Consider the following 12577-nt stretch of genomic DNA (forward strand, 5'->3'; position numbering starts at 1 on the left):
CATACCCATTTTCTAAAACTAGAATAATGGCAAGGAAGGTTGCTTTTCTTTAGCTATTGCAGTTCAAACATATCTTTGCTTCCAGATCTTCTGTATTTCTGAAGTATTTAACTATGTAATTTATGTCTTTGTTTTATGTGTACTGTACCATTAAATTTCTAAGGGCTCAGTGTAGGCAGACAACCATTGTGTGTTCAATTTAATGCAGACTATCACAGTGGAGACATATTGTGTGCTCTCTCAGGAAAATTTTGCTGTTTTATGCTGTGCTATTCTCAGTCTAAAACAAAGGCCACTCGGACTGAAGTTATCTGTTTGCTATGTGTATGGTACCATATTTCTTCATTAAATCAACCCACGAATTATAAAATGGAGAAAAAAATCTTAGAAAGTCATACTCAATCCGTCCTTCATTCCTAGAATATCACTCCTTGAAGAACAGTTCCTAGAAGACTACTATGCTGTTCAGTGGATATTACTTTTACAGTGAGGTTTATAAGGTACACTTCTACATAGGATTCAGAAATAACCTCAGTACAAGCCTCTATATTTATTTCTCCCATGGGACAAACGATCTTTTCTTGGTATAAACTTTTGCCTCCTATAAAAGCTAATGAGAGTTATGAACATGCATCCAGAGGAGAACAGATTCCTCGTTTTGGTTAAGAAAAGTCCTTCAAGAGCAGATCCTGAGAGGCAGAAATTCATTTGATTTTCTGTAGCATTTTTACTGCAACTGAGCAAAAGGGTTAAGAAACCTGGTACCTGAAGAGAATGAACTTTACTGTACCTATATTGCACTACACCCCCGGCTAGCAGGGCAGATTCACACATGTGCAGGGGGCCAGCTTGAAGCCTTTGCACCACTACAGTCATCAAAATTGTGGCTCATATGACACTTAAGCAATGCATAGGCCTTAATCCAAGGAATGCGTTTCCCCCATACTGCATTGATACTGATATTTTTAGAAAAGTGAACACTATATTATCTTTACCAAATATATCTGTTTGTAAGAGTGTGCATTCAAATGGCTGGTGCTATACCTCGGAAGTGCCTGGATGAAGATCATATACTGACCTGAGCATCTTCAAATGTGTATCTTCCTGGGTCCTTCACATTCTGTGTGGTTTTGTCATAACTTTTCGAATCAAGATTGATGGCACTGGGAGCTCCTGGAGCAAGAAACTCCTGCCAGATTTCCTGGACTCGAGCAGGTACTTCACGATTAGGTCTCTTCTTCAAATCTTCAACTGCTAACCAGAACCTATGGCAAAATATGGCAACTTGAATTCTAAGGTTAATTTCTTTCCTAGGTTCTGGTATAACCAGCCTTTCATGACTTCTTCTCATTAGTATAGTTTATAATGACATTAAAAACTGCTTTACACACATCACAAAACAATACACAACAATGAGCAAAGTGGTAACCATTAATTTTGTATAAGGATTATATAGTTTCTGTATAGGAATTGCCATTCTGGCTTAGACCAGTGGTCTATCTAGTCCAGTGTCCCGTATTAAACAGTGGCCAGTATCAGCTGCTTCATGGGAAGGTGCAAGGAACCTACAGGGTAATCTGCTCACAGGGAAATTTTTGCCTAACCCCCATCGAACACAGGTTGCCTTGAAGCACGAATATTTATAGAATCATAGAAATGTAGATCTAGAAGGGACCTCAAGTGGTTTAGTTCAACCCCTTGTGCTGAGGCAGGACCAAGTGTACCTAGACCATCCTGAGAGGTGTCTGTCCAACCAATAACAGGGATTCCAGAAACTGCCTTGGAAGTCTATTCCAGAGTTTAACTATCCTTATGGCTAGAAAGTTTTTCCAAATATCTAAATTTAACAGCCCTTCCTACAGACTAAGGCCATTACTTGTTGTCCTACCTTCAGTGGATATGGAGAACAATTGATTGCCATCCTCTTTACAGCAGTCCTTAACATATTCGAAGACTGTTATCAGGTCTCCCCCCTCAGTCTTCTTTTCTCAAGACTAATTATGCCCAGTTTTTTAAACCTTTTTGATAGGTCAGTTTTTTTAAACCCTTTATCATGTTTGTTGCTTTCCTCTGGACTCGTTCCATTTTTTTCCATATGTTTCTTAAAGTGTAGCACCTAGAATTGGACATAGTACTCGAGCTGAGGCTGCTGATTAGAGCGGGACAGTTATCTCCCATGTCTTACACACAACACTACTGTTAATATACCCCAGCATACTAGCCTTTTTCACAACTGCATTAGGTTGTTAGCTCATGTTCAATTTGTGATCCACTATAACCCCAAGATCCTTTTCAGCAGTACTACTATCTAGCCAGTTATTCCCCATTTTGTAGTTGTGCATTTGAGTTTTCCTTCCTATGGGCAGTACTTTGCACTTGTCTTAACTGAATTTCATCTTGCTGATTACAGACCAATTCTCCAATTTGTCAAGGCTCTTTTGAATTCTGATCCTGTCCTCCAAATTGCTTGCAACCCCTCCTAGCCTGGTGTCATAAGTAAATTTTATAAGCATACTCTCCACTCCATTTTCCATTAGTGAAAGTCATTAATGAAAATATGGACTGGTACTGGACCAGGACAGACCATTGTGGGACCCCACTAGATAGCCATCCCGGTCTGACAGCAAACCATTGATGGCTAGTCTTTGAGCACAGTCTTTCAATCAGTTTTGCATCCATCATATAGTAATTTCATCTAGACCACATTTACCTAGTTTGCTTGTGAGAAAGTCACGTGGGACTGTGTCAAAAGCCTTACTAAAATCAAGATACATCACATCTACTGCTTCCTCCCTATTCACTAGGCCAGACCGCTTGTTATCCATATAAAGGTCTAATCTTCTTTTGAATCCTGCTAAACTCTTAGCCTCAACTGTATTTTGTGGCTGTAAACTGTGCACGCTAATTGCATGTTGTCCAGAAATGTATTTTCTTTTATCAGCTTTAAATTTTCCCCCTTTCAATTTCATTTCCTGTCCCTTGACCTGGTATTTTGAGCAATTGTAAATAGCAGTATCCAATCTAGCTTCTTGCTATACAGAGCACACATACTTCAGGAGGCCATGTTAGGTTATGTGTGGGACCATGGTATATTTTTTCTGCCCAATAAAAGATCACTAAAAAGGCCTTGACCAAATGTGATCTGAACTGTGCTACCTGGAATCACATTTATACAGTTGTTGCTATTAGGATACTAGCATGGTTACAGCAGCAAAGAATCCTGTGGCACCTTATAGACTAACAGACGTTTTGGAGCATGAGCTTTCGTGGGTGAATACCCACTTCGTCGGATGCATGTAGTGGAAATTTCCAGGGGCAGGTATATATATGCAAGCAAGCTAGAGATAACGAGGTTAGTTCAATCAGGGAGGATGAGGCCCTCTTCTAACAGTTGAGGTGTGAAAACCAAGGGAGGAGAAACTGGTTTTGTAGTTGGCAAGCCATTCACAGTCTTTGTTCAACCCTGAACTGATGGTGTCAAATTTGCAGATGAACTGAAGATCAGCAGTTCTCTTTGAAGTCTGGTCCTGAAGTTTTTTTGCTGCAGGATGGCCACCTTAATGTCTGCTATAGTGTGGCCAGGGAGGTTGAAATGCTCCCCTACAGGTTTTTGTAGATTGCCATTCCTAATATCTGATTTGTGTCCATTTATCCTTTTCCGTAGAGACTGTCCAGTTTGGCTGATGTACATAGCAGAGGGGCATTGCTGGCATATGATGGCGTATATTACATTGGTGGATGTGCAGGTGAATGAACCTGCATGGTTACCTTGATCACTGTACTATAATCACTATTTGGTTGTCCACGGACTGTACAACACAGTTAACAAAAAAGATAATTGCTCTGGGAATCCTGCTATAAACAGCTAGACTTAAGCATGGTGCCATAAACTAGCACAGTTTTATTCTCAGAGAAGACAGGACCCACTACAATGTGGTTTCTGCTTTGTCGGGGGAGCCAGATACAATATAGTCTTCCAATGTGATGTCAACACGGTTGGTCTAATAACAGAGAAGTTGGGACTCAACTGATCTTGACCGTGCTCTGGCTTGGACTTTACTTGATCAGAGCATGATTTGGGAATATGGTTAAAACATGGTTTTGCCCTGAATACACTGCAAGACTAAGAAATGTTTTCACTGTGTTGAGGGACTACTGTGTTTTACCCAGGTCTCCCAAGAAGTCAGAAATGACATTACATACTTACAAGTGTGGTAAGGCTGCTGCACAAAGACAGCAAAGCAAATAAACAGAACACCTTACAAAATAGTTCTTCATTTCAGTTTACATCATTGGAAGCAATTAGTCTCATAGTCCCCTTATTAAACTGGCCTAACTCTAACAAATGGAAGGCAGGGTAGTCACATGAGCCCAGTACTTCTTTGTAGCAGGGGAGGTGAGATAAAGATAGGTCCCTTCCCCAGTCACCTGTTCTGCCTCATCTCTCCTTTTTGTATGGCTGGAAGCCTAAAATGGTATTTGACAACCTCATTCAATGGTTTAGCTTGTTATGGCTTCCCATCAACTTGACCTTCAACTGTCTAATATCAGCCTCTATCTTTTGAGATATCTATTTTAGGGACCTCTAAATGATATCTGAGCACCTCACAATCCTTTTACTGTATTTATCTTCAAAACACTCCTGTGATGTCAGAGAGTGCTATTATCCCCATTGTATAGATGGGGAACTGAGGTACAGGGGGATGAAGGCCTAGACCCTCAAAAGGCATTTAGGCACCTAAGTTGCTTTGAGGATCTGGTGCTCAGTGATTTGCCCAAGATCACACAGGGAGTCTGTGGCAGAACAGGAGCTTAAAACACAAGTCTCTGTAGTCCTAGGTTAGTGCCCTAACCACTGAAGCACCAAAATCTGATGGTTTTATTTGGTCTGTAAATTTGAAAGCAATGCATCTAGAATAGTGTTCTTCTTACACGAGCTTAACAGCTGCACAGCACACAGACTTTAATTCAGCTGACCCAGTAAATAATTCTGTTGAGTTTAGGCAACCTGAATTTGTTGTTTTAAACTGCTTTAGATATTTACATTTCAGAGGGTACGTCCTTCAGTGCAAGCCCCACTCCAATGCACCTACCAGGATTGGCTGATTATTCATGTGTACGAAAGGTAGGTAAAGAGCAGAGAAATGTAAGGGATGTTCTTTGTAACCACAGCCATTTTCAGACCCACACATCCATTAGGATCTATCCTAGGACAGTGATCTTGTTTATTCCTTCTTGCTATCACCAATATTTCTGGGAGCCCCACAAATAAACCCAGGATGCTATTTTGCATGTGAACCATTGACTTACACTATGGTACAGACAATGATGGAAAAATAGGCGGGAGATAAACTGAACTACTTTGGAGGAACATGTAGCTTCTAGCATGGGAAAGAAAGGCAATCCAGACCCATCCTTCATCAAGGTGAGCACAAGCTCCTCACTGGTAGATTAATTTTTATTTTACATTTCTAATGTTGGCATTCCAAAAACCCTACAGAAACTGTGAGACTGTAATTGTAGAAACTTCTTTTAAAATGGAAGCAAAAAATGTGCTGAGAGCTCCAATATGCTATGTCTAGGGAGATTACTTCACTGCAGATATACATTTTAATCTGCTTACTGAGCTTTCAAAACAAAATGTACACCCTCTTCCTACAGAAGAGTCAAGCCTTAAGGCTACCACCATGTGTGTGTGCATTAATTTTGCTAGCTATCACACAGGAAATCAATAGCATAGCCAGGGTTGGAACATAGACCTGCAGGGTCCCTGTGCAGTACCTTAAACACAAGAGAACATCCTTTCTTTTCTTACAACCCTTTGCCTCAATCACTGTCTCTCCAGTACACTGAATAAAGTGAGAGTTTTGTAGAACAAGTAGTATGTAAACATGTAATTAAATACTGTCATCATGCATACACACAAGGGGCCAAATTAAGATTGCCTGGGAAGTGACATTCATAGAATTAACACCAGCTAATGGAAAAACCCTGATTAGAACTCACAGGCTCCTCCTCACTCCTAATGCGATACAACCAGCCATGGGCCAAAGCTACTGGTACATCCCTGTATCCAGAGCTCTAGCTTTGTGCCTATCATGTGGGGAGCTCTGTAGGACTCCAACACAGTGCAGTCAGCATGTGGGTAGCTTTATGGAGCTGGATGGAACATTTGGAGGCTTTAGCAGCAAGCTCCTGACAAGCTCAACTGAGCATGTGCATCTGAGAGGTTTGTAACTCTGTCATATTTGGATGGATTTTCATGAGAACAGAAAAAACCCTCTTTCTGACACCTGGATCACCCCTTTTCCAAATACCAAGTCTTGCTCCAAAACAAGGAGGTGCTAAAGCTCTTCAAGGGAATGGCTGGAAAAAATATTAACATTGGCTAAACTACCTATTAATCCTTAGCCTTTTTCTCTGAAACCCCTATTGCTGAAATATTCCAAAATTCATCCTGAGGCAGAGAGCAAGCATGGAACATTTCAGTCTGAGAGATTAAAGTTTGGCACCTTTATTAGCAACTGAAAACAGGAGTTAATAGAAAGTGTTAGACAATCTCAACTGTAGATTGCTATCAGCTCTGCCTGTTATACCTTGCAACAAAGGCCAATAACTCTTCTCTGTGGTCAGTTAACTGCAGAACTAGCTTCCCACTGGCATTTCAGATAAATATAGTTAAATAGATAAAAACATTTAAAAATAATCTACAATGATGATTAATAATAAATAGCAACAAGAAAAGCAAGATGAGACCGAAAGGGAAAAATCAATCAAACCAATATGCCTATCTCCTGTATCATTCCCTCCTCCACCAATCAAATCATTTTATTATGGTATAATTAAACTACAATGTATGTATATATTCTTTCATATAAAGTAAACAAAAGCATCAAGCATTAAGACATACGGCTGATGTAGTCTATGTTTCACACCACTGAGCTGTATACAATTATTTGATTTATTTATTTGAAAGGATTCATCTGAAGCATCTATCCCTGGTGCTAGTGATTTTTACAGCAAGTATGGTGTGTGATTACAAAAAAAAGCCCCACACAAAATTCCAGTGCACGCTGGGTTGCTGAAACTAGACTATTTGTCCAGCATGCTAACCCCATATCTGACCACTCTCTAACCCCCTGCTCTGACATACACACATATATATGCTATCAAGCACCCAGAACTCTTCTCTCCCTCGAGCTTTCCAGCATCTTATAAAAGTTAACAAATCCAAGGTCTGTCTGATCAAGGAGAAGGGCACATTTCAGAAGATGCCCTGTCACTTTTCGTTCCTTTTTAACCTCATGGGCTGTTTTTAGCACAAGTACCTCTGAGCACACAGCTGCTGCTGTATCACACAGGGAGAAAGATGGTCTGTCATGTAGGCAAGACTCAAAACCATTTAGGTCTTTATAGTTTGAAATCCATAACAACTTCCACCTGGAAACTAATCGGCAGGCTACATATAAATACTTACTTGTCAGAGACCTCAGTGATACATAGACACAGCAAGGATCAGACAAGGAGAGAGGCTGGGATTTTCAAAGAAGATGAAGGAAGTTAGGTGTCTAACTCTCATATTTCAATGAGATTTAGGTGCATGAATCCCATACGCTCCTTTGAATATCCCAGTGTGCCTGGGCAACCAACTGATCCAGGCAGTACTGGATCATGCTAAAACTTAAGCATCCACATTTCAAATATAGTTCTTTGCTTCCTAACAGGAGCTAGGAATTTTGCAAAAATGATACTCTCAACTCTTGTGTTACTGTAATACTTGGCCTCACAGTGAGCCAAGCATAAAGCAGAGCTTCCAAAAGGACTTGCTCTGTGGATGATTACTAAGGAGGGTATAATAGTGTAGGCTTGATGCATGGAGGACCAGTTCTGTGAGCCTTCTGAGTTAAATGGTCCACTCAGAATCCCATGCCCTGTACTGAAGCTACACTACTAACACCCCTGATCAGACTTTTTCCAAGAAATATTAGCTGAATGAAGAGCAAAAGGGGACCAAGCAGCAGCTACATTGACTAGGGATGTCTCTCATCCAGCTGAGCTTTACCCAAGAAGTACAGTATTATGTTTTATCAATTTATGGTGCTTACATGGCCCCCCCACCCCATTACTGTGTATCTGAGCACCTCATAGTCTTTAATTATTTATCTTCACAACACTCCCATGAGGTAGGGAAGTAGTATTCTTCCCATTTTACAAACAGGGAACCAAAATGCAGAGACACAGAGACACTAATTAACTTGCCCGTGTCTAAACAGGAAACTGAACCAACATGTGCTCAGTCCTTGGCTAGCATACTAACCACTGAACTAGCCTTCCTCTTGGTTTCAGTCTATTGCTTCAAATTTCTTCACATTGGCTCACACTTCTTAAGAAAGACTCTACTGTGGGTCAACTTCACTCCCAGTACCAATCCTGATTCCACTTCCCAACTCAAGGGCATGAAAAAAGTTATATTGACAATATTAATGAGATAAAGCTAAAAATAAACATGGTTTCATGTAATGGGTGTGGCTCCTTGATTACAGCTTCTTTTTATATCTCCTCCATTTCTTCCATTGACCTGGGCACATGGCTTTAGATTGATTAGGAGTGAATGTTTCCTCAATGCCTGAAGCCCAATGCTGTATTTTCTACAGGACATTTCGCAGTTTGGAACTATAGTCCCATCTGTTTGCTACTCTTCCAGTTTTGAAGACACTTGTTTTAAATTCAGTCGTGGTCAAATCTGCAAAGGGATGACACCTGATAAACATGGATGTGAAGTTATGTTAGTCATGTTACTAAGCTGAGGAGCTATTGACAGAAGCAAATCCTCTTGCCACAGCATTAGAAAGATGCTATCAAATCCCCCAAACTACAAATTCTATCACTATGTTGTTAATAGCTGTGTAAGCATGTAGGTGGTCTTACACTTAAAGAAATCAAAACTGAGTTGTGATAGCATTCGGGAAGATGCTGAGACTTTTAGGTGTGCCATTGTGCATCAACGGTACTTTGTGACTCATTATGTATGGAATTGCTATGTCAGAAGTAAATTTTATTTATATCACTGCAATCAGTGGCATTTTGAGTCTCAGACATATGAGACTTTAAAATGAGTTCTCTCTAACATGTCACAGGTATAGCTTTTTATTTGGCACCCATCTCCGCTCAGATATTATGCTTTATTACGCTAATATAGGAACCTAGATAGATAGATATAACGGTAGATGGCATATTGAGAAATTAGCTCCAAACAAAATCCTCTAGGGTATTCTGCTGGATCAGTTACTTGCAGTTTGCCTGTAGTTAGTGTTGTAAATAGGATTAGAGGAAAGAGCCTGGGATTATGTGGTAACAGTCTGGTTGGCAGCAAGACAAATTAGTCATAGAAAAAGTATAGAAAACATAGCATGTGCTAGGTTGAACAGGTTCATGTTTCAACAGCTGCCTTGAATAAGGAATTACTGGGACATTTTTTAAATAAAAAAATACCTTCCCATTCCTTTGTACCAGGCTGATAAAAGGTTGCCCTTTAATTATCACTTAGTTTTTTTAATTCAGAAATTGCCACCTACAAGTAACGTGTTATTTAGCAACACACACCTTGGCCCAGGTCTTAGTCCCTCTGAAATCAATGCAAAACAACAGTTGGGAACAGGATAAGGTCCAGTATATTTAATTTATATTTTTGATCCAAAATTCTTCTATAATTTGACTAGATAAGGGGTTTCCTTATTACCACATTAAATCCAGACTTAATATTGGAGATTTCCAAACTGTGAATATGTTAAATATAGTATGGTAAAACAATGCCCAATAGCATGGAATAATCTGCTCCCAGTTATTCTGATGTAAGTTTGGAAATACTTCAGTGCTATGTACCCTCATCTCTAGAAACTGAGGATGCTTGGTATCTTTCAAATTAGGGCTTTTACACTAGACCAGGGTCTCTCTTAGGGTGACCAGATGTCCCGCTCCTATAGGAACAGTCCCGATATTTGGAGGTCTCTCTTATATAAGCGTCTATTACTCCCCGTCCCGATTTTTCCCACTTGCTGTCTGGTCCCACTAGTCTCTCTCCATAGTGCCCAAGTGCCTGGTGAATACCATTTTTAAGGGAGTCACAGCTAGGCAATGAAAATAATTTAGTATGGGGATGGGTTTTTGATATACATACCTTTGAGAAGCAAAATTCACCCTTTTTTGGCCATAGATGAGCAAAAATTAATATCCATTGTTAAGTCCTTCTCACATGCATATACTGGCAGTTTTAATACAGCTTCATTGGAACAGCAACAACCAAAAATGGCTTTTGCTAGTGGTTTGACTATAATTCTATACTGTGAAATAGGCCTTTTCTGTTCATTTTTAAAAGAGATCTTGTTTTAAAGTAGAAAAATTTAGATTTGACAAGTTGTCCTACACATACACAGTGCCTTTATTATGCAATTTTTGAAGAGACGTTTGTTGGAGATTTACAAGCTTCTAAAAAAACTTGCATGACAGGAGCAAGTCACATTAGTCATACCATGTTTAACCTACACTAAGAGTTAAGAGCATTTTATTGTTCTTTTTAATCACTGCCAGGGAGATTTTCAAAATCAGCTAAGATATTTAAGATATTTAGGAGCAAACATCCATGGGATTTTTGCTCCTAAATCCCTTAGTTGCATTTGAAAATTTCCCATTGTAAGTGTACTGTCCTTATAATGCTGTATGTATTTAAAGATAGCAAATGCCCTGTGGCTGGTCAGTGTTTCTGAGACATGTAATATGATGATTTGAGAGAGGATCCCTCTAGAAACTGGACATGATCAGAATAGTGTGTTTAGGGATGCGGAGTATTTATATAGTTGTTGGTGTTGGCCTGAGCACCATTAACACTAAAAACCATTGAAAAATGAGGGCATCCAACACCTTGTAGGATTTTGTACCCTTAAGGAGAAGAAATGGGACTATATCTATAAGGGAGAAAATAAATTTAAAAAAAATGGCACCAGACACACAAAACATTTCTTAGCTGTTGTTAAAAGATAAAAACTCTTCAGCTTCACCTTAAGTTTTCTGAGCTGAACTCCGACTCCAAGAACTTGAGAAACTGCTCTCTCCCCACTGTGTCCTTCAATGCTTCATCCATGCCAAAGCCCCATCGCTTTACCCTCTGTTGCCCTGGCTCTTTGCTATGGGCAAGAAAAAAAGTAGTCACAGACCTGAGCTAGCACTTTAGTGTTGTATATGCAAATAATGATGGAAACTCCTAAAGTTCAGCTACGGGTTTCTCGCTTTCCAAGTCACTTGTGTTTATACGGTGTTGTTATATAAAGATTTAATGGTCAGTGCCAAGCACACTGTCCGTGCTTAATCAATATAGCATAGGAGTGTGTGTGTGTGTGTGTGTGTATGTGTGTATATATATATATATATGTATATATATACACACACACACATACACACACACACACACACATATATGTATATATGGGCCTCCCCTTCTTGTCCCCCTCCTCAGTGGTCCTCCACTGTGGACCCTGCAGTTTTTCATGCAAGTATATAAATCCATACAAAATAACATGAAACTGTACAGCTGAAAAGACCAAGAGCAAATTGGTAGCATGGTAATCTCATTTCCTATCTGCCTCAGTACTGTCCTGCAGAACGTATGGTTGAAATCTGCACATTTCAAGCAAAGACGGAAATTATTGCTGTATACATAATTAATCTGAAAAGAAGGAAGAAATAACATACCAGACCTCTAGTTCCCAGAATGTAGTGTCATCTGATAGCCAAGGGTTAGAGGGGTCAGGCGGCACAAGAAATGGATCATATTCCACATACTGCTCTGTGTAAGCTAACAGACTAGAAAAACAAAACCATCAAACATTGTCATGTTAACGAGCTTTATGATCAGAAACCTGTTTTTTAAAAGTAAACAGTGGTGGTGGTGGGATAGTGCTTCTCATTTTATCAAGGGCTGAAATAAAATAAACTGCAAGCTTTATTAATACTTCTAAACATTTCTGCATAGTATTTCACTGAAGAATGTCAAATGCATTCATCAATGAAGTCTAACACGCAGCCCATGAATCAGATTTTAGCTTCATTTTATACATGAGGCAACTGAAGTGCAAAGAGATTGAAATAAGGCACAGAGAGAAGCTGAAATAAAAAACTAATTAAGTAGATTTGACTCTGAGTTGGGGAGGGCTGAGTTGGGAGGGGAGCTCACTGGGTTGCTTAATGGAAGCAATGTGGTAACATTATTGTACAACAGATCTGGGGATAAGTCCCTGAGCTGCATAGGTGCTGTCACTCAAGCCTACTGCCTGAGTCACCAACTCAACTGTGCAGTGGCTCTTTCAGGTGGCCAGACTATGGGGGGGGGGGGGGGGGGGACGGCAAAACATGGTTTTTCTAAAACAGGCCCCTAGTTCTGAAAATAAGGATATTTCTGGCTTTCTTGGAAATATAGTTGCCTATTTACTTATAAAAACTAGGTTGTTAAATCCTATTAATGCAGAGTGGGGTGATAGCATGCAGGATAAGAGTCAGTTAATGATGGTGGTGCGGGGGGGGAAGA

The 12577-nt window shown here is 39.8% G+C and overlaps 1 protein-coding gene across 4 annotated transcripts in view; it reads right to left on the minus strand.

The window, feature by feature from the left end:
• Positions 1 to 12577, minus strand: part of RGS7 (regulator of G protein signaling 7) — a 446471-nt gene that overhangs the window by 17743 nt on the left and 416151 nt on the right. For all 4 annotated transcript variants that reach the window (XM_075064188.1, XM_075064190.1, XM_075064187.1 and 1 more), the window contains exons 13-15: positions 11746 to 11856; positions 11055 to 11180; positions 1079 to 1265 (exon numbers count right to left, since the gene is read on the minus strand). In XM_075064188.1, coding sequence (XP_074920289.1) covers positions 1079 to 1265; positions 11055 to 11180; positions 11746 to 11856 — 424 coding nt within the window. The remainder of the gene's footprint in view (positions 1 to 1078; positions 1266 to 11054; positions 11181 to 11745; positions 11857 to 12577) is intronic.

The sequence above is a fragment of the Chelonoidis abingdonii genome, chromosome 3 (genome assembly GCF_003597395.2).
Source record: "Chelonoidis abingdonii isolate Lonesome George chromosome 3, CheloAbing_2.0, whole genome shotgun sequence".
Taxonomy (NCBI): Eukaryota; Metazoa; Chordata; order Testudines; family Testudinidae; genus Chelonoidis; species Chelonoidis abingdonii.